The sequence below is a fragment of the Balaenoptera musculus genome, chromosome 8 (genome assembly GCF_009873245.2).
Source record: "Balaenoptera musculus isolate JJ_BM4_2016_0621 chromosome 8, mBalMus1.pri.v3, whole genome shotgun sequence".
Lineage (NCBI taxonomy): Eukaryota > Metazoa > Chordata > Mammalia > Artiodactyla > Balaenopteridae > Balaenoptera > Balaenoptera musculus.
Genome location: NC_045792.1, coordinates 52596573 through 52619075, shown reverse-complemented (window position 1 = coordinate 52619075; position 22503 = coordinate 52596573). Strand labels below are relative to the sequence as shown.

The following is a 22503-nucleotide window of genomic DNA, read 5'->3' as shown; positions in this document are numbered from 1 at the left end:
CATCTACTCTGTGCCCAGTCCCTTTCTCAGCACGGGAGATACAACAATGAATCAGACATCATCCCTGCCCTTGAAGAACTCCTCGTTTAGCGGGGAAAGACAGATGTGGCAACAAATAACTACAATCAAACGTGATGAGTGGTGGTCTAAGAGAAGCAATAGTAACAGCTATAGCCAACACGTCGTGGTCTTTGAGCTAAATAATTCACATTCATTATCTCGTTGGATCTTCACAATAACTTTATACAGTAGGGACTGTTATTGTTCTGGTTTTACACCTAAGGAAACTAAGGCTCAAAGAGGTTGTAACTGGCCCACAGTCATACGACTAGTCAGTATTCAAGGCAACATTCGAACCCTGGTCTGTCTGATCCTAGAGGCTCAGTTCAAGGGCTGCTGGAGTCGGGAGGAGCAATCACGGCTCAGGATGTCTCAGCCTGGAGGCGGAGGAGCAAGGTGAAGGAGATGGGGTTCAAGGACAGGCTCACGCTTGAGTTGGGACTTGGAGGATGAGGGGATGGTGTTAGATGCAGGAATGGCGAGGAATGCACTCTTGACAAGAAGGCTTAGTAGGATGAAAAGCAGTGATTTACATAAACCCTCTTAGCCTGCTGTATTGCTCTCTGCCATGTTTAGAAATGATTTTCAAGGAGGCCCTCTGTCCCCACAGTGCTTCCTAAGGGCTCCCCAAGTGTCCCCGCTCTTGGCTGCTTTGGGGGACAGGTTGGAAGCCACATTCAGGCAGGCCCCAGGGCCTTCTCAGAAACTTAGAGAAATGGCTTTAGAAAAAGGCCCATCGGTTTCTCACTGAAATTAAGTCCTCTTTATAATTAATAGAACCCTGTCTGTGAACAATTATTTCCTAGAGTTTCACGGAAGCTGGAGTGCTCAACAACACAGATCTCCAATGCTTGCCAAGGGCAGAAATCAATAATTCATTGACAGGCGAGGTTGGCAAACGGGCTGTCAGAGACTGTGGCTCTGGGAGCGGGTGGAGAAGGGAGCCTGGAGGTGGGGGTGCAGCTGAGTGGCTGGAAGCAGCCCTGGGAAAACAGTCAGTGCTGTTGGCAGCTGGGCAGTACCTGGAGGGATGGATGGCGGGGATTGGAGAGGGGCAGGGGGTGGGGCTAGGACCGCAGAGAGAGGATGGGCTTTGTGACCAGACAGACTTGGGTTCTCATTGCCTTTCCAGCTCACCTTGGACAAGTTTCTCTCAACTCTGGTCTTATCTGTAAAATGGGGAAAAAGACTGAACTCACAGGGTTGTTTACTTCTTTCAACCATCTGTTCATTCAACAAAAGTTTTCCATGCACCTACTATGTGCGAGGTGGTATGCTGGGTACCAGATAAGACCCAGTTCTTGCCCTCTTGGGGCTTAGGGTCTAGTGGAGATATAGGAAAGAAAACAGGAATGAAAATATAGTGTTGTGAGTGCTTAGCACGAGGAAGCTATAGGTGCCACTGGAGCACAGAGGTGCAGAATCACATTCTGCAGAGGTCAGGGGAAGGAAACAGCTAGGCTGAGGCCTAAAGGAATCCGACTGGAGTAAGAGATACGGACGTGTAAGTTTCCGATCGCCAGCAGTATGCCATCTGGCAGCCCTGATTTCCTCCTCAGTCTCTTGTCCCCCTGGTCAGGTATCCCCTGGAAGGCCTGGTCTCTGCCTGATTCTTTCCTGCATTCACTGGGCTCCTGGGGCATGGGGCCTGGAAGAGCCGGCTCCTAGCACAGATCTTATGAAAGAGGGGGGGCAGTGGGAAGAAATGAGCAAATGGATGCCTGAAGTGAGGGGGTGGAATGAAACTGTTTTTAAGGATCTTTATAGCCATAAAATTCTATGAGTCTTTGAAACTGGGTCATAAATGGAAGACAGGGGAAAGTAACATTCTTTTGAGCACCTACAGACAGATCTGGGTTTGAATCCTGCTCTACTTCATCCTTGCTGTGTGGCATTCGAAAGCCTCAGGCATGAAATCTGTAAAATGGGAACAACAAAACCAAGGGATATTTTTGTGTTAATTTATGTAGAATAGGCCAGGTGCACTGAGGTGCTCAGAAAATGTCACATTTGTATTTCGAACACACCTTCCCTCTTTGTACTTTTGTTCTGGGTTGGGACAAAGGCTCATTTTTTTTGTGTGGAACTCCAAACTCAGTGTAACATACAAAACTCCTTAATTTGGCTTGTGAGGGCCTACGTGCTGTTACAGCTGGGTCCACAGTGACTTGCCAGTAGCAGGGTTACTAAGTATTTGCTGAACTGTTTCTGGCAGGCACAGTGAACGTACCACATTGGTTTCTATCACTGGCCTAGGCTTTCCTGAAAAGCTGGTGGGACCCATTCCTGTAATGTCTGGATGGCTTGAGGGGTGGGCAGCCGTGGGTGTGAATTACCTTGCTGTTGTCCCACTCCTGAGTTTTCATCTGTGTGTGGATGAGCTCGTAGGATGGTTCCATGGCATCCATGTCTGGCTTGGGATAGCCGGGAATCACATTGTGAAGCTGGAATCCGAAGGTGAGGAGCCAGCTGTTGACATCTGGGTGGGAGAGAAGCAGAAACATCCCCATGGAGTCAGTGGACCTCAGAGTGACACATCCCAAGAAAGCAGCCTAGAGTTAGGCTGCAGGGGGGCGGGGTGAGGACATGGAGAGCTGCTGGGGGGAGAGCCAACAAGCATGCTGCAAACTGCTTCACGGTGTGAAAGCTGAACATGCTCTTGGGACCCAGTGTCCCCTCCTAGGGATGTATCTGAGAGAGATGTCACCTACGTAGAACCTAGGTTTCCAGACTCCTCTTACTACTGTCACTCTACCCCGAGGACCTTCAGCTTCACAGCCAGGGACAGCTGTTGATGGGTTAAGACTCCTCCACATCCACCCCCAACATCAACAGGAGACACAGAGGACAACCAACCCCAAAGGAAAGATTCTAATGAATGACTTCCAAAGAGAAAATTCACTGAAGAAGCAAACTCTCCCTCCTTTCTCCTTTTTGAAGAGATTAGAGCCTCAGGGCCAAAGTGCATTGGGCGTGGAGGTGGCCTGACCAAAGATCGAAGAAGAGTTTTTTCCCCCTTGATCCTGCCTTTATTTACTCTGAGAGCCTAAGGAAGTCAGTTAACCTCCCTGCGCCTTCATTTTCCAGTCTTTATATTGGGCTTGAGGATCTAGCCCCATAGGCACTGGATTTACTGGTTTTTATAATATTCCTGGGGGGTTACTAATTATAAAATACTGGGTGTAGGGAAAGGTGGGATATTGTCATGAGCATCTGGCTCGCTGAAGAGTGGAATCAGGAAGCCAAGACTTCAGGAAGAGAAAGAGGGTGGAAAGTGTGTCCTCAGTTACTTGGCCCTCTGTTGCTGAGTGTCTTTTATGTGCCCAGTGCTGGTGTCACAGATCCTCAGCTTGCACACGCAGGACCCTGAAGGGGAGATGAGACATGGGCACGGATAACCTTGACACAGGACAAACGCCTAGAGGAGGGCAGAAGTCTTTCAGTTGCACAGGCTGACAAGTCTTCATGAAGAAGGTTGCCTTTAAGCCAGACAGTGAAAGCTGTGTAAATTTTGTCAGGCTTCGATGGAGATGAAGGCAAAGGCCATTGTATAAGGCAAGGCCTGGAGAGGGGAGGTGAGTATTGGGAGCGTTCGGGTAACCAGACAGCAGTTCAGCAAGGCAGAGAGAGAACCAGAAAGGAAAATGGCGGCTGGAGCAGGAAGAGCCTGGGACGGCAGGTGGGAGGTGATCTGGGGTCTACAGGAGAGAGACAGACAGCCTGTGTCCCAGCATGGCTCAGCCTTCCTTGGGAAGGGGCAGCTGAAGATGCCAAAGCAGTTGTTGACTAGAGACTCAAATCCAAAGTCAGGAGAAGGAAGGATTTGGAATTAAGTCTCTGAGCCAGCAACTCTGGGCGGTGGGCATTCAGGCCTGCTTTTGGCTTCTTCCAAAGCAGACAGATCCCTGGTCAGGGAGGTTCTTAGGGTCCAGGCATTGGTGGAATTGAGTTCATCCCAGTGATGGGAGTGCCATTTGGGGGTCATCGACTTCATCCCACATTGCCTTTGCATTCAAGAACCTCAAGTTTGCCTTTTTCTTTCTTTCTTTTTTCTTTTTTTTTGGGGGGTTTTGTTTTTTCGATGTTCCAGAGCCCCTCTCTTGGGTTTGAAGCCTGGAGGTTCTCACGTGGAGGGGTGGTAGAAAAGGAAGCTTGGAAACCCAGATTCTACTTCTAGAAAGATCATATAAGGGAAAGAACATAGTGAGGCAAGACAAAACCCAGGTCCAAACTCTGGCTCCCAACTTGCAAACTGTGTGATCTTAGACAGTTTCCTTAATCTCTCTGAGGTTCAGTTTCCTTATCTGCAAATTCATGGCAGAAATGGTTTTCAACAAGTCATGGATAAGAATACTAATAGTGTTACCACTTTGGGGCAGCCAACATAGAGCAGGAACTGTTCTGTTTTGTTACATAAATGATTGGATTTAATGTATTTTAAAGTGTCCAGCTTGGTTCCTGGCTCATAGAAGGTTGCCTGTGTTTCCTCAAACCCAAGCCTCCATGTGCCTGGAACTCCATTTCCTCTTTTGTAGCGTGAGGTGCTTGGACCAGTTTTCTCCAAAGTCCCTTTCCTCACTGAGTTTCTAAGTATCTCTGATTCTCTGAATCTTGGTAGATGGTTCTTTGGGAAATTAAAACAAACACAACGGGGGGGAAAAAAACCCTATAAAGCCATTTTGCCTGAGGCTGAGAACTTGCATCTGAATTTGTAGTTGCAAAGGAAAGCTTCTATCAGGAATACTGCAAATTCCCAGGAAACCAGGGGGCTGAAAAGAGTCTTGGGCCTTAATTACAAGTGATGGAAGGTGGGAAACTTTCTCATTATGCCTTTAGGAAAAATGCTGAAAATTGATTTATTCACTGCTTTTTCTACTGTGCTTTTCTGAAGAGTTGGGAATTTTACTCTTCTTTCCTATGACATCAGAGGTAGACATTTCCCTCAAGTTAAAAAGCTCTTTACTCATCCGTTCGTCCCAGACTTCAGTGTGGCTCCCTGGGACAGTGGTGAAAAATAATAATCCCTTTCACATGTACGCAGCTTTGCACTTTACAGAGAGAATTCAAATCTAAGAATGAGGATTTTGGAGTCAGACACAGCCCCAGCCTTGTCACCTCTTCCTGGGCGGGTTACTTTACCTCTCTGACCCTCACTTTCTGCCTTTGTAAATGGGGTCAGTGGTCCCCATCACACAGGCTACAAGTGAGGGTTAAGTATATGACGGATTAGTGGTAGACATTTTTAAGTTGCCCTCCTAGTGTCCCATTCTGCCTTCTCTCTCTTTCTTTTTGGGGTATCCATGTATTTTTAGGGACGCTGACTCCACCTAAGGGCTTAGCACTGAAGCATGTGACCTAGGCTAAGCCAATCAGCACATTCTATCTCCCCAGCCATGTTGGTTGGTTCAGGGGTTGTCATGTGACATAAGCCTCTCCAGTATTATAGGCTTAAGACCCTATTCTGTTTCTGGAAAAAAGATGAGATGCCTTTTTATTGTTGTTGTTGCTGGATGTGAATGAGGTTGCATGTAGCCCACGTGAAAGCTAAATGGTCAAGTTTAGTGAGAATTAGTAGTATCTTGGCTTTTAGTAGTAAAATGGTTTTTTCTTCAGCTACAGTAACCTGCCAAGGCATCTCACAGGAAATTCATTGGAAGATGAGGCAGGGGGCGTGCTTAATGCAGACAGATATAAGAGAAATGTCCTCTCAGTCGGTTAAGTTTTTCTGGGGCTGGCAGCAAGCTGAGTAGGGTGAACGCTGTGAAACCCTGTTGAGATATTCCTGTGCGTCCACAGGCCCTAAGGATGTTTTCATCACACCTGCTCACCACTGTGTCCTCCCTCCCTTCCCACTCTTGGGACTCCTGTTCTCGTCGTGACCACCTGGAATTCTTCCCTGAAAGAAGAATCCTCTAATTCTGTCAGCAGAAACAGGTCCAGACTGGGCCACCCCAGTTTGGGGGCCAGGAAGCCACCACGTCCCTAAGGGGCATTCACGTGGGCTGTACACATTGCCCTCTCCACACTTTTGTATGTGCGGTCCCCTCTATCTGGATCGTCTTTTTTCCCATTACCTGGCGAATGTCCACTCGTAAGCGGACCTCACACGCCAGCTGCTCCCTGGGTAGAACCAGCTGTGTCTCCTGTGTTTCACTGGCCATCAGCGCAAGCCTCCGCCGTGGGCCCCTCACACTGGACAGCAGTTGTCTGTCTGGCCTCTTGCGGGGTGAACTCCTGGAGGGCAGGGATCATCTTTCTATCCCCAGTGCCTAAAACAGTGGCTGCACAGAGGGGGCCCTTGTTGAATGAAGGAAACTGCCTTAAACTAGGGGCAGGAGGATTATGTCACAGGACAAAAGACGGGGAGATGACCACGTTTGCAAGTTGTCATGCCCAACTTTTGTCCACCACGAGCTCTGTTCTATAAAAGGTGGTTTTATCCAGACCTGAATCCCCAGAGCTGCTCTGACTCCTGAGGTCTTCTGTGACTGGCCTGGCAGCAGCTGCTTGCTGGAAGGAGGCCGTTAGAGGCATTTCTGGCATGCGTGACCTATGGGGCATTTTATACTCAAGTTGGTTTCACGGTAGTGGAGACCAAAGCCCACTTTTAAAAGCAGACGGTAGGGGAAAGAGAACCAACATGAGCCAGGCACTGTGCTAGGCAGGTTATAAAATGTATCTCATTTCACCCCTGCAACCATCCTATCAGGTAAGTATTTTTTTTTTTCCTATTTGTCCATCTGTTCTTTGCTCCTTTTTCTCCCTCTTTTCCTACCCTCTTTGGATTATTAATTTAGTCTTCATTTTATCTCCACTACTGACGCTGTGCCTCTGCTTTATCTTTTAGTAGTTGCTCTAGGATTTACAATATGCATATTTAACTTACCAGAGTCAGGGTAGATATTCTAACTTCAATTTATAGATCAGGAAACTGGAATTCAGGGGAAGTTAAATAAATTTTGTGACTGTCATAGCTTAGAAATGATGGATCTTTCACCTAGTTCTGTCTGTCGCCAAAGTCTGAATTTTCCATTACCTCATCCCAAATAAGAGAACTGAATTCTTCTTTTCTTTTTTTTTTTGTCATACCTTCATTCAACTTATCAGGGACTCATAACCAGCCTGATCTCTGGGTCAGAAACTCTCAAAGTACATTCCAGGGGATGCATCCAGTGAAATATTAGGGTTTCATGGTCAAATAAGTTGGAAAAATAGTGGGTAAATATATGAAACAGTTCTCTTTACTACAGGACTTCTCAGAGCCTTTCGTAAGCTGAAATGTATCGTGAAAATTTAAGAACGGTAGTTGCCCTGTCAAATTGATTTGATGCCAAAACCAGTTTTTCCAAAGCATTTCTCTGAACTAGTGTTTCTTCAAAAATACTTTGGAAAATGCTGCTCTAAGAGGAAGTCAATATCTCCCATTACGCCATACCGGCTTTCTCAAGGAAGACTGTCTTTTCAGATGACCAGAGTGATCGTGGTTCCTGCCCTCTGAATGAGCCCTGATGCTCACCTGTCATGAAGCACTTGATGTCCTGAGAGTTACTGATGGGGTTGTTGTTTTTAAACATATAGAGATTAAAAGGCATGATATTGCTGCTACTAAGCTGCTTCCACAACTCGTGGTCTGGGCTAGTCCAGCGACCAGCCAGCACGTCGTAATCTCGCCGGCCCATGTGGACGAGCTTGGTGAGCGGATCGTAGAGGCCACCGTGGTAGCCAATGATGATCTGGAAGTTGGGGTTGGTGTCCATGTAGATCTCCCCGTAGGCCGTGTACAGGATCTGCTTGATCATTAAGCCCGTTCCACTGAAGACAGCAAGAGGGGTCCCGATGTTGTCACAGGCTATGTAGAACTCATCTCCGCTGCTCAGCTCCATGGCAAAGAGGTGTCCTTGCAGGTCGTAGTAGAGGGACGTGATCTCAGAGCTGGAGTGGTTGTACAGGTGGGTGACCTTGGTAGGACTGGTCAGGTCTGCATAGAAGAACTGCAGGTGGTGGCTCTGGCTGCTCTTGCTGGACACCCGCCGCCCCAGGCCATCGTAACGGTACCTGACGCTCCAGCCACCACCCCGGTTGTAGGCCTTGATGAGCAGGCCCGCTGAGTTGTACTCAAAGACATCACTGCCCCTCTGCCTCAGGAAACCGTCCTCGTCCATCTTGTATTGCACGTCACCCAGCCTGGTGATGCGGTCACGGAGGTCATACCGTAGTGGGGTGAGCCGTGCACTGTTCCCGGGGCTCAGTAAGTGCAGGTTCCCATTGAGGTCATAGCTGTATCGCCAGAGTGGTTTGTCATTGATGGAGACCGTCTGCAGCTGGCCGTCGGCGTCGTACTCATAGGAGTAGCGGGTGGTGTTGGCATAGGGTCCCACCTTCAGCTCCTTCTTAACGACTCGCCCCATGTTATCATACTGGACGGTCATCCAGTACATGAGCGAGCGGAAGATCTCGTATTGCACTTCCTTCATCCGGCCGTATGCGTCAAAGTGCTTGGTGTGGGTCATGACCGCTGTGGTGATGATCTGGTTAATGTCGTAGTAGATGACACCAAATTTCCCGAACTGCTCCGTCTTGCCCGACACATCGTCATAGCGATAGAGGTCGATGGGCAGCGGGGTCTCATTGATCACGGCCTGCATGCTGGTCACCCGGAAGCTGTTGTCATAGTTGTAGTCAAAGCGGGCGTTGACCATGCCTTCCTCGGTGAAGCGAAAAATCTGGCGGTCGATCAGGGGCCCGATTTGACGGTAGCGGATGGTGCAGGTGAAGCCCTCGTTCTGTAGGTTGATGGTCTTCAGCATGCCGGCGGTCTCGTCGTAGGTGAAGCTCACCTTGGTGGTGTCGTATAGCATCTCGGCTAGCTTGGACAGCTTGCCATACTTGTATATCACCCTGCGGCCGGTGCCCAGGTAGAAGGTGTGGAGGAGGTGGCCGTCCTCCGTGAAGTCCTGGATGACTGAGGCGTTGCCCTCGGGGGGCTGGTAGATGTTCCTGTAGTAACCCACTGAGCGGATGGTCTCCAGCGTCTGCCGGGCCACGTTGGGCATGGTCACAGAAGAGAGGCGGTCGTTCTTGTCAAACTCAAAGATGTACTGCCTCTGGCTGTGGAGGAGCAGCACCATGGACTGGAGGGGAAGGAAAACCGAGAGGTGAGAAGAGGGTGCTGGGAAGGAAGGGGTGGTCTGTGCGCCCAAGACCTGAAGGAAAAGAATGAAAGGTCAAGGAAGCTGGTGGTTCTCTTAAGTTATGCCCAAACCAGAGCTTTCCAACCAGTGCGCCCTAGGATATTGCAATGGGGTTACAAGTGTGCTAAGACAAGAATTTCTCTCTGCCCTTGACCCTGGCAGGGCCTGGGGCCCCAGAACACGCAGCCCATTTGCCTTCCTATAGTGAGCAGCCTGGTCTGTCTGCCCCTTTGTGGGGTACAAAAATGATGACTTCAGCATGGGATGGGGTTGGGAGCACTGGCCTAAAGTACTTGCAGCAGCCTCTCTCCTGGCTTCCTTGTCCCAGATTCCCTCTCAGATCAATCTTCCTACTCAGGCAAGAATGATTATCCTAAAACACAGCCTGACAATGTCTACTGCCTGCTAAACAACGTCCGTTGACTCCCTGTGGCCTACAGGATAAACACATGTCTGAGAAGGACATTTAAGGTTTTGCATAATTGTTTATGTAGTAACAGGTCATATGCCCACCCCGGGGGTGGGGTGGGCTGTGATGGGCATGGGGAAACCTGGTTTCTAATAATGGACTCATTGTGTGGCCCTGGGCAAGTTCTTTCCCTCTGGGTTGGATTTTTCAGTAGGTTGGATGACCCCCAAGGTCTCTCTTAGCACTACCACAAAATGCTGCTCTCGGAGATGCGAACACTGCACAGGGTAGGGGAGACAGATCACAGATCAAGCAGAGCCTGGGCCCTGGACAGGTGACCAGGAGCAAAACATTGAGTAAGGATCTGGGTATCAGAACTGGGGCATGAAATATAGACTGTTTCAGGAATAAGTCAGTAGATAAAAGGCCTAAAGGCATCTGGGCATCAAAGTTAGCATTTTCTCTTATTTGGGACCAACTTTTGATTTCAGGCCCTTTCTGATTCCAAGTCCCTGGGATGAACTGAATCCTGACCTGAAGCAGAAGGGACATACTAAGGCCACACCTAGCACTTGAAGCTCAGGACTAAGCACCTCTTGCTTAATACTAATCCCCAGGCTTTTGCCTTGTTCTCTGTGACCAGATCACACCAAGAGCCCTAGACCTGGGAGCAGACCACTGCCTGGGTCTGGGCCTGAAATCCTGCTCTGTAACTCCAGAGAGTGTTTGGGTCTAGCTCCAGCCTATTGGGTGGGACTTTCACATTCTCCTGTCCCAGGAGCCCCCACTTACCACCCAATCACCATAATCCATCCATACACCACCCGGGACCCCCTGGCACTCTGAGGCAGATTTTCCTGAACGTTTCCTTTTGGAGACCACATGGGTCAGATCCATCCCACTGAGGTCAGCAGGCTGGGCCTGGCCATGGGTTGAGCCACAGTGATGGATCTTCTATATGGCAAGGCCAGTGATGGAGGGAGACAGACACCTGCCTTCTCTAAGTACGTGTAGCTCCAGGTCTTCCCATCAGCAAAGATTCTAGATGTGATGCGACCCGCCTGATCGTATTCCATCCTCTCAGACATGATGCCCCTCTGGACGCCAGCAATGTGGCCCCCTGGGGAGTAGGTCACGTTGACACCATTCAGCCTGCTGCTAGGTGACCAGAGGCTGGGCCGCCCCGCCTGGTCGTACAGGATGCGGAGGGTGAACTTGCGGTGGTCGTCATAGATCTTCTCTGTGCGTGTCACACGGTCAAAGTCCAGAGACAGGAGGTTCCGGTTGTGAACCTGGGGAAGGGGTAGGAGGAAAGAGAGAGTTAATCTAGACATTGAGAACTTGGTCTGAGAAGCTCCCGAGTAGAGGGGGCAGCACAGGTTGTGGGTGTCAACAGACAAGGGTTTGGGTCCTGGCTCTGTCCCTTGTCAGCTCTGTGAAGTTTCCTCATCTGTAAAATGGGAATAATCATGCCAATTACATAGGGCTGACGTGAAGATAAAGACAATGCAGATGCTGGGTAAAGAGTAGCGGAAATGATTACATCATTTCCTAATATGATTCTCCTAATGAGGATAGAAAGGCAGATCCTTCTTGACTCCCTCCTGAAAAGGGAGAGGCCACGTGGGCCCAGCAAATCAGTGCCTGACCCCATTATTATGTGCCAGTGTTTGCACTTGTGCTTGATACCAGGGAGGCCACAGTCAGGGACAGGCTCCAGGTCCCGTGGCTGGTGAGTGACTGAGTCTGGATTTGACTCTCACCATTGCAACGTGCCAACATACGATGTGTGGTCCTCTGAGCAAGTCCAGCCCTTCTTAGGGCTTTGGACTCCCCGTCCCCTCTGGGGCCTCTCCTGCCCTCTGCCACCACAATTAGGGCTTCTTGGTCACCTCAGTTAGCTCCCAAGACATCTTCTTCTTCCTGGAGGCCCTGGGAGGCAGTGTATGTTTGAGTCTGGGATGGCTTCTCTGACTGGGGGTTACCAGGGGACACTGTCCTAGGTTTTGGAACATTTTGCTCCTTCCTCTAGACTCAGGAGCCCATTGTATGATCTCTACCTGGGCTGCTAGGTCAGCACACAATTCAGTTTCCTTTCAGAGTCAGAAATACAGGGGTCCCACAGGGGTAGCAGTAAATCGAGGTTTTTCATATTTTAGTTAAGAAATATAATTCAGAGGCCTGTTTCTGTATTTGGATCCACCCCTTAGGGGCGCCAGTTGTCCCTGAAACACTGCCAGGTACTCTGAGGCTAAAATGCTGGTTCTCTCTAAGTGGTGCTGGGCCTGACGGGGCATTTGGGCACATTTTCGGACTCTTCCATTAGTTACTGGTTAAGTTTGACAAGTAGGTAAGAAGCCCCAAGAGGAAAGCAGACGATGCAGGTCATATGATGCCAACCCGCACATGTGGATTAAGGTAATGAAAGGCCCTCTGGGGCCCTGTGTGGTAGAAAAGGGCTCAAGTCTAGGAATCAGGCCAGGAGTCCAGCCTCAACTCTGTGACCGACTTTTCTGTGTGACCTTGGGCCAGTGCCTTTCCCTCTCTGAGTCTCAATTTCTTCCCCTGTGAAACAGCAGGGTTGTTGTGAGGATTGAAGAAACCTCAGTAAATTACCTAGCGGAGGGCTGGGCATGTAGAAGGTACTGAGTTAATGGTTGCAGTTATTTCCATTAAATGACAGCAAATGATCGCGGTCATTCTCAGAGGAAGTAGAGACATGTGTGTCTCCCCCTTCTCCTCAAACAAATTCTAAAGCCTTGAAAATCAGGATTTATAATGATGGTGCTGAGATGACTTTAGCTGTGAATGGCCCGGTTAAAATAAGGTTGCCTTCCCAGGGGTAATCAAACACAATTGCAGGAGCAAAAACAGTGTGGCAGACAATTCCCATGAAAAATCAGAGGCGTTGGAGGCTGAAGCTGTGTTCTTTGCAGAGAGGGCAGGGGAAGATGTGGGGTCTGCACTGCCAACAGTGATGGGGGCCCTTTTAAAGCATCTCTGGGAAGGTCCCTTGTGACTCCCCACAAGGTGGTACCATCAAGCCAGCCGCCCCCCTCACCTCCTGGAGGGCCCCCAGTGAAGAGGATCTACACCTCTGCTGCAAAATTAATAAAATTGAATTAAGCAGCTCACTGGGGAACCACCTAATGCTTCCTGTGCTCAGCAGGGGCAGCAATGAGATAATTTTACATCTTTCTTTATTAAAAAAAGTTCCCAGTTGTATAAAAAATGAGCTCCATTATGGCGCGGTGCACCCGGCTAACATTCTAATTCCACATCCTGCCACTGTGGGTGGCCATTTATTTTGGGAGGACTCGGAGATGCGGTCGCCCGACTGGAGCGTCATTCATCTCAGGCTCGGAGAGGGACCAGCTGATGCCTGGGGAACTTTTGGTCCAGTTCACATGGCAGAGAGGAAATCCTAATAGCACTCATTGGTGCCATTTATTGAGCACCTGGGGTCTTCCAGCGCTGGGCTAGGTGCTTCAAATATATCATCTGGTTTCTGCAGAGGAATCTGAGGCTCAGAGGAGCTGCTCAAGGCTACACATGTGGCCCAGGCAGGAATAAAACCAGGTCAAACCTTCTACTTAGCTCACTGCCTCAGATGTGTATGAAGGGCTCCTGGAGAATTCACACAGGGGGCTCAGTGAGGCCATGGATGGTGTCCCACAGAGAACAAAGAAAGCTAGGCCTTCTCTGGGGAGCCAGTGGAAGGCTGTTTCCCACATTAGATAGTTGCTTGAGTTCTTGACTGTTGAGGAACACAGGAAACCTTGTTGTCTGGGCTCTAGTTGTGTGACACTGAATAAGTAACTTACTGTTTCTGTATCTGTTGTGAGAATGACACTATGAGACAGGGTGCCTATTTCTAGTCATTACTGCCACCCAGCTGTGTGAATCAGGAAAAATCCCTTTTCTCTCTGGACCTTGGTTATCCCATGCATGAATCAGGGGCTTAAGTGAACTTTCTTTGTGAGAAAGGGCAGGGGGCTCAAGACAGCCCCAGCCGTGTTGCATCAGGATGCTTCTGTGGCTTTTAGGAGTCAGGAGCATGTGGCTCAGTCCTGTGGTACCCTGCAGCTCGGCAAGTCTCCACGGAGCACCTGTGGTCTGCAAGGCACTGTGCTGAAAGCCAGGTCTGGGTCCTCTGTTTTCACTCTCCCCACTGCCTTCCTTTCTGAAGTTGGAGGGAAAAGAAGCTGGGCAATCTGGCCCTGGGACAGAGGCCACACTATAGAGACATGGGAGTCAGGCAGAAAAAGGGGCTGGTTCAGGGCATCCACACACTGAAAAGTGCTCTGAGATGCCACACTGCAGATGCCAACCCCCTGGCAGTGACAGCTACGGTGGGGTTGTTCTGCTGTCTTAGGAAGGATAACTGCCTGGAAGGAGAATGTGGCTTAGGTTCCAAAGAGCTAAACTGAATCTTGGTACATGTTAGCAACAGTAATAACAGTAATAAGAATAACAATAAAAGGACAACTAGAATAGGTATTACTGACCACTTATTATGTGCCAGACTCTGTATAGGGCACTCTATGTATTATTTCTAATCCTTGGAGCAACTTGTAAATTGGTTTGATCTTCCCCATTTTATGGATAATGAAATTGAGGCTTTACGAGATTACGGATTTGCCCAAATTCACTCAGGGAATAATAGAAGCCGGAAGCCTGACTAACATCAGAGCCAGTGATCGTTTCACTAGCACAACTGAAAAGATACACGAGCCTCTTACTGTGTGTAGTCGCTTAATTTCCTTTCCCCTTTGCAGATGAAGCAACTGAGGCCCAGGAACACTTTCTCCCCAGGACAGTTTCAAGAAGAGTCCAGTTCTCAGATGCCTCCCCCTTCGTTCCCCCCAGGATCCAGCTGCCCCCAGGAGCTGAGACCCGCCGGAGGCCTGGCTCACCCGAAGCCGGCGCCCGAAGACGGTGACCTGGCCGCGAGCCTGCTCCCTGCGCTGCCGCCACTCCACCAGGTTGAGGCCGTTGTCGATGGGCAGCGTGACGTTCCGCTTGCCCACGGTGGGGTTGACGGTCCCGGCCAGCAGGTGGGGCTCCGTCTGCAGGGCCACCTCCATGCCGTTGGCCAACAGCAGCCGCAGGGAGCCGTCGGCCCCGATGTAGTAGCTGTTCCGGACCTGGTCTGAGGGAGAGAAGAGGGATGGACTCTGCTCAGGAGGGTGGAGGACGGAGGGAGGTGTGTGTACAGCAGAGGCAGTGGTGTGGTCTTTAAATGTGTTTATGTTTCTGACTACAAAAACAAACCACTGTCATTGAAGAAAACTAGGAAAATACATGGAGGTCCATGAGCTCAATACCCAAAGGAAACCGTTGTAAATATTTTGGTATATTCCTAGATTTTAGGATATTTCTGAATACATTTACAGTTAAAAATGGTTGCTGGGCTTCCCTGGTGGTGCAGTGGTTGAGAATCTGCCTGCCAATGCAGGGGACAAGGGTTCGATTCCTGGTCTGGGAAGATCCCACATGCCGCGGAGCAACTGGGTCCGTGAGCCACAACTACTGAGCCTGCGTGTCTGGAGCCTGTGCTCCGCAACAAGAGAGGCCGCGACAGTGAGAGGCCCGTGCACCGCGATGAAGAGTGGCCCCCACTTGCCGCAACTAGAGAAAGCCCTCGCACAGAAACTAAGACCCAACGCAGGGAAAAATAAATAAATTAATTAAAAAAAAAAACTAAGACATTTGGTTAAAAAAAAAAAAACATGGTTGCTTATGGAGGTTTTTCACTGATCACTGTATTATATCGTTGAATATTTTCATGTTTTTCTTAATGACTGCATGTTATTCCATTGCCTGGAAATACCAGGATTTATTTAACCAGCCCTCAAATAGATATTCTGATTATTTCCAGCTTTGCATAATTACAGGTAACACTGCAGATAAATATATTTTAATCATTATGCTAAGTGAAAGAAGCCAGACACGAAAGGCCAGATATTGTATACATCAGTACATTTATATGAAATGTCCAGGATAGGCCAACTCACAGAGACAAAAAGTAGATTAGTGAGGGAAAGGGAGAATGGGGTGTGATTGCTAATGGGTATGGGGTTTCTTTTTGGGGCTGATAAAAAAATTTCTGGAATTAGTGGTAATGGTTGTACAACTTTGTAAATATGCTAAAAGCTGCTGAATTATACTCTTTAATAGGGTGGATATTATAGTATGTGAATTATATCTTTATTAAAAATATACATTTTGGATAAATCAATGTCTTCATTTGGGGTTATTTAATCAAAACAGACTCCTAAATGTAGGATTACTAGAGCAAAGGGTTGAACATTTTTAAGCCTCTCCCACTAGGGTAATAACACTCTTTGCAACAAGGTGAAAAATAAGTACAATATGTATATCAATGACAGAATGCCAAATATATATATATATATATATATATATGTTTTAAATTGCTGTCATATATACATATATGTGTGTATATGTCATATATGTATATATGACAATGATTTAAAAACAGGCTTGAGTTTGAAATTTTAAATCTGATTAAAACATTTCAGTTAGGTTCTTTTAGCTAACAGAACCTTCTGGAGAAAAAGTAAATTTCAGCTGTAAAATGCACACTGTGTTCTTTTCTAAAAATGGAAACATTTGAGTTTGCACTGCAGTCACCTGCCTCTTGCCCTTCCTTGGCTGTTGCTTCTGCCTGCACTGCCCCTATGTTTAATAAATGCTAACCCAAGCCCTTCCTTGAAGGCTCTGCTTAAACGTCATCTCTTCCCAGAAGCTTCCCTTGTTCCTCTGGTTGGAACAAATGCCTCCCCCTCCCTTAGCCTCTTTATTGGTCTCATTAGGGGTCCTGCAGCTGAGGGGTAGGGGGGTTCACCACTCTGTGAGTGAATGAATTCTCAAATACCTAAGTGCCTACCGTGAAGGCACTATTGCACAGAGATTAAGAGCATGGACTCTGGAGCCAGGTTGCCTGGGTTCAAGTCCCAGCTCTGCCGCTCTCTTGCTGCAAGACCTTGGGCAAATTCCTTAAGCTCTCATGCCTCTGTTTCTTTATCTGTACACTGGGGATAATAATTGTACTGTTACCTCACAGGATTAAGGAGGATAATGAATATGAAGAGCTGAGAGCAGTACTGCACATCTAGCGCGTGTTACGTAAATGTTAGCTATTACTAACATGCGCCTGGCGCCGTGCTGGTCACTGTCACATCTATCTCTTGTCATCTCTCCTCTATCTTCACTGCCCCATTTTACACACCTGTCAGAGTGAACTTTTCTAGTACCGATCATGGTCCTTCTATAAATCCCCCTTCCTTTTAGATCAGTGCTTAAGAGAATGTGTTCTAGTGCTTAAGAGAATGTGTTCTAGAGCCTATTTGTCTGGGTCCAAATACCCTACTAGTTGGGTGACTTTGGATAAGCTACTTAACCGCTCAATGCCTTATTATCTTCATTTGGAAAATAGAGATATTAATAATATCTCAGAAGGTTGTTGTGAGGATTAAAAAGGATGATGAATGTAAAACACTAAAAATATACTTCATACTGAGTAAGTGCTCAAAATACCAGCTATCATTATTATTATTGCATGTGCTCAGTAAATATTTGCTGGATGGAACTAGATATATACTAGGCTATGTCAAGCAATAAGGATGTGGTTTTCGTAGGTAACCCTCACTGCATCTTCCCTGCTAGGTGGCATCAGATCAGCCTCTCTCTCTCCCACCCCCTCGCCCCCATCTTTCTCCCTTTCTCTCTCACGCACGCAGAATTCTAAAATCTGCCTCAAACTTGCTATGCATTATTCACTGACAATCTGTATTTTACTTCCTTTGAGCAGTGAAAAAGCCTGTGTCAATTTATCTTTTAAAGCTGCTCCTTGCTGAATCCACATATGTCCATTAATGGTGACTTTGGATGGAACAGCATCTGTCGAGGCCCATCTCAAACGATCCCCGTTTAATGTGAGCTGTGACTTCTCAAGGCTGCTGTTCATTAGTAGCTACTTCTTATTTCTTCCCATAGTTCAGACGTAAGATGAAACCGAAAGAGTTTTTAACGAAGACTCTACTGAGGTGGCTGCAAAACGGAGGATCCGAGCCTGGTACGAAAGGAGAGCTTGGCACAGGTCCCAAAGAAGAAAAAGAGGTACCACGTTTCCTGGATTCTGAGATGTACTTTTCCTTTTCACATTTTAATGTTTCTGAAATTGGAATGTGTCTTAAGTCCTTGTACGGATTTTGAGCAGTGTCTCTCCCCAGCCCCCCACCTGAAAAGTTGTTACTAAATCGATGGTACATTTTAAAATTGAGGAGATGTGGCACTTTTGAATTTAAAAAGTTGTCTAAATATTGGAAGGCCTGCATTAACTTTTGAGAAAAATGCTGAAAGCCGGCTTAGATGTATGGAGCAGAGGAGACAATTCTTAACCACAGGGAAGAAAGTAGGCTTGAAGGATATGATGTCTGCGTGTCATCAGCTGCCCTGCTGTTCTTGGTCAGGCAGAACCCTGGCTGGTTTGGAACTGGTACCTTTTCTTGTCAATAACCTAGCCAGAGCATAAATACCTAGGGTCTGTCCCAACCCACTGCTAAAGGTGCTTGGTGGGGAAGAAATTCCAGGGCTTGATTTCTCTTTCTTTGACTGAGAACCGCTATTGTTCTCTGAGCTTTGGTAGAGGCATAGGACCACATTTGGGAAGAAAAATGGTTGTGAAAATATATGGTTATTTTCTTACGGTAAATCAAAATGCCTGTTAATTAATTAATCCAACAAGTACTTTCTAAGCAATACTATGTGCCTGGCCCATGCTGGTCACTCTATGTATATTGTCTAAAGAAACTGTCTGAGAGAAGATTGGTTCAAGATGGCGGAGCAGAAGGACGTGCTCTCACTCCCTCTTGCGAGAGCACCGGAATCACAACTAACTGCTGAACAATCATCGACAGGAAGACACTGGAAATCCCCAAAAAAGATACCTCACATCCAAAGACAAAGGAGAAGCCACAATGAGACAGTAGGAGGGGCACAATCACAATAAAATCGAATCCCATAACTGCTGGGTGGGTGACTCACAGACTGGCGAACACTTATACCACAGAAGTCCACCTACTGGAGTGAAGGTTCTGAGCCCCACATCTGGCTTCCCAACCTGGGGGTCCGGCAACGGGAGGAGGAATTCCTAGAGAATCAGACTTTGAAGGCTAGAGGGATTTGACTGCAGGACTTCGACAGGACTGGGGGAAACAGAGATTCCACTCTTGGAGGGCACACACAAAGTAGTGTGCGCATCGGGACCCAGGGGAAGGAGCAGTGACCCCACAGGAGACTGAATCAGACCTACCTGCTAGCGTTGGGGGTCTCCTGCAGAGGCAGGGGGTGGCTGTGTCTCACCATGAGGACAAGGACACTGGCAGCAGAAGTTCTGGGAAGTATTTCTTGGCGTGAGCCCTCCCAGAGTCTGCCATTAGTCCCACCAAAGAGCCCGGGTAGGCTCCAGTGTTGGGTTGCTCAGGCCAAACAACCAACAGGGAGGGAACCCAGCCCCACCCCTAAGCAGTCAAGTGGATTATTTTACTGAGCTCCGCCCACCAGAGCAACAGTCAGCTCTACCCACCACCAGTCCCTCCCATCAGGAAACTTGCACAAGCCTCTTAGATAGCCTCATCCACCAGAGGGCAGACAGCAGAAGCAAGAAGAACTACAATCCTGCAGCCTGTGGAACAAAAACCACATTCACAGAAAGATAGACAAGATGAAAAGGCAAAGGGCTATGTACCAGATGAAGGAACAAGATAAAACCCCAGAAAAACAACTAAATGAAGTAGAGATAGGCAACCTTCCAGAAAAAGAATTCAGAATAATGATAGTGAAGATGATCCAGGACCTCAGAAAAAGAATGGAGGCAAAGATCGAGAAGATGCAAGAAATGTTTAACAAAGACCTAGAAGAATTAAAGAACAAACAAACAGAGATGAACAATACAGTAACCGAAATGAAAAATACACTAGAAGGAATCAATAGCAGAATAACTGAGGCAGAAAAATGGATAAGTGACCCGGAAGAGAGAATGGTGGAATGAACTGCTGCAGAACAAAATAAAGAAAAAAGAATGAAAAGAAATGAAGACAGCCTAAGAGACCTCTGGGACAACATTAAACGCAACAACATTCGCATTATAGGGGTCCCAAAAGGAGGAGAGAATGGACCCGAGACAATACATGAAGAGATTATAGTCAAAAACTTCCCTAACATGGGAAAGGAAATAGCCACCCAAGTCCAGGAAGCACAGAGAGTCCCATACAGGATAAACCCAAGGAGAAACACGCCGAGACACAGTAATCAAATTGGCAAAAATCAAGGATAAAGAAAAATTATTGACAGCAGCAAGGGAAAAATGACAAATAACATACAAGGGAACTCCCATAAGGTTAACAGCTGATTTCTCAGCAGAAACTCTACAAGCCAGAAGAGAGTGGCATGACATATTTAAAGTGATGAAAGTCAAAAACCTACAACCAAGATTACTCTACCCAGCAAGGATCTCATTCAGATTCGATGGAGAAATCAAAAGTTTTACAGACAAGCAAAAGCTAAAAGAATTCAGCACCACCAAGCCAGCTCTACAACAAATGCTAAAGGAACTTCTCTAAGTGGGAAACACAAGAGAAGAAAAAGACCTACAAAAACAAACCCAAAACAATTAAGAAAATGGTCATAGGCACATACATATCGATAATTACCTTAAACGTGAATGGATTAAATGCTCCATCCAAAAGACACAAGCTCGCTGAATGGATACAAAAACAAGACCCATATATATGCTGTCTACAAGAGACCCACTTCAGACCTAGGGACACATACAGACTGAAAGTGAGGGGATGGAAAGAGATATTCCATGCAAATGGAAATCAAAAGAAACCTAGAGTAGCAATACTCATATCAGATAAAATAGACTTTAAAATAAAGAATGTTACAAGAGACAAGGAAGGACACTATATAATGATCAAGGGATCAATCCAAGAAGAAGATATAACAATTATAAATATATATGCACCCAACATAGGAGCACCTCAATACATAAGGCAACTGCTAACAGCTCTAAAAGAGGAAATCGACAGTAACACAGTAATAGTGGGGGACTTTAACACTTCACTTACACCAATGGACAGATCATCCAAACAGAAAATTAATAAGGAAACACAAGCTTTAAATGACACAATAGACCAGATAGATTTAATTGATATTTATAGGACATTCCATCCAAAAACAGCAGATTACACTTTCTTCTCAAGTGCGCACGGAACATTCTCCAGGATAGATCACATCTTGGGTCACAAATCAAGCCTCGGTAAACTTAAGAAAACTGAAATCATATCAAGCATCTTCTCTGACCACAACGCTATGAGATTAGAAATCAATTACAGGGAAAAAAACCATAAAAAACACAAACACATGGAGGCTAAACAATACATTACTAAATAACCAAGAGATCACTGAAGAAATCAAAGAGGAAATCACAAAATACCTAGAGACAAATGACAATGAAAGCACGATGATCCAAAACCTATGGGATGCAGCAAAAGCAGTTCTAAGAGGGAAGTTTATAGCAATGAATCCTACCTCAAGAAACAACAAACATCTCAAATAAACAATCTAACCTTAACGCCTAAAGGAACTAGAGAAAGAAGAACAAACAAAACCCAAAATTAGTAGAAGGAAAGAAATCATAAAGATCACAGCAGAAATAAATGAAATAGAAACAAAGAAAACAATAGCAAAGATCAATAAAACTAAAAGCTGGTTCTTTGAGAAGATAAACAAAATTGATTAACCATTAGCCACCTAACCTTGATGGTACCACCTCACCATCAAGAAAAAGAGGGAGAGGACTCAAATCAATAAAATTAGAAATGAAAAAGGAGAAGTTACAACAGACACCGCAGAAATACAAAGCATCCTAAGAGACTACTACAAGCAACTCTATACCAATAAAATGGACAACCTGGAAGAAATGGACAAATTCTTAGAAAGGTATAACCTTCCAAGACTGAACCAGGAAGAAATAGAAAATATGAAAGGACCAATATGAAAATATGAAAGGACCAATCACAAGTAATGAAATTGAAACAATGATTAAAAACCTTCCAACAAACAAAAGTCCAGGACCAGATGGCTTCACAGGTGAATTCTATCAAACATTTAGAGAAGAGCCACCCATCCTTCTCAAACTCTTCCAAAAAATTGCAGAGGAAGGAACACTCCCAAACTCATTCTATGAGGTCACCATCACCCTCATACCAAACCAGACAGAGATACTACAAAAAAAGAAAATTACAGACCAATATCACTCATGAATATAGATGCAAAAATCCCCAACAAAATACTAGCAAACAGAATCCAACAGCACATTAAAAGGATCATACACCATGATCAAGTGGGATTTATCCCAGGGATGCAAGGATTCTTCAATATACGCAAATCAATCAGTGTGATACACCATATTAACAAATTGAAGAATAAAAACCATACGATCATCTCAATAGATGCAGAAAAAGCTTTTGACAAAATTCAACACCCATTTATGATAAAAACTCTCCAGAAAGTTGCATAGAGGGAACCTACCTCAACATAATAAAAGCCATATATGACAAACCCACAGCAAACATCATCCTCAATGGTGAAAAACTGAAAGCATTTCCTCTAAGATCAGGAACAAGACAAGGATGTCCACTCTCACCACTATTATTCAACATAGTTTTGGAAGTCCTAGCCACAGCAATCAGAGAAGAAAAAGAAATAAAAGGAATACAAATTGGAAAAGGAGAAGTAAAACTGTCACTGTTTGCA

General features: G+C 46.5%; 1 protein-coding gene across 5 annotated transcripts in view; it reads right to left on the bottom strand.

Moving 5' to 3' along the window:
• The window catches only part of TENM4 (teneurin transmembrane protein 4), a 749934-nt gene that overhangs the window by 5596 nt on the left and 721835 nt on the right, over nucleotides 1-22503 (bottom strand). For all 5 annotated transcript variants that reach the window (XR_005020977.1, XM_036861484.1, XM_036861485.1 and 2 more), the window contains 4 exons: nucleotides 14577-14812; nucleotides 10656-10952; nucleotides 7577-9191; nucleotides 2397-2539 (listed from right to left, as the gene is read on the bottom strand). Coding sequence is in view for 4 of the 5 variants with exons in the window: in XM_036861484.1 (XP_036717379.1) it covers nucleotides 2397-2539; nucleotides 7577-9191; nucleotides 10656-10952; nucleotides 14577-14812 (2291 nt within the window). In the remaining variant the exon portion in view is untranslated. The remainder of the gene's footprint in view (nucleotides 1-2396; nucleotides 2540-7576; nucleotides 9192-10655; nucleotides 10953-14576; nucleotides 14813-22503) is intronic.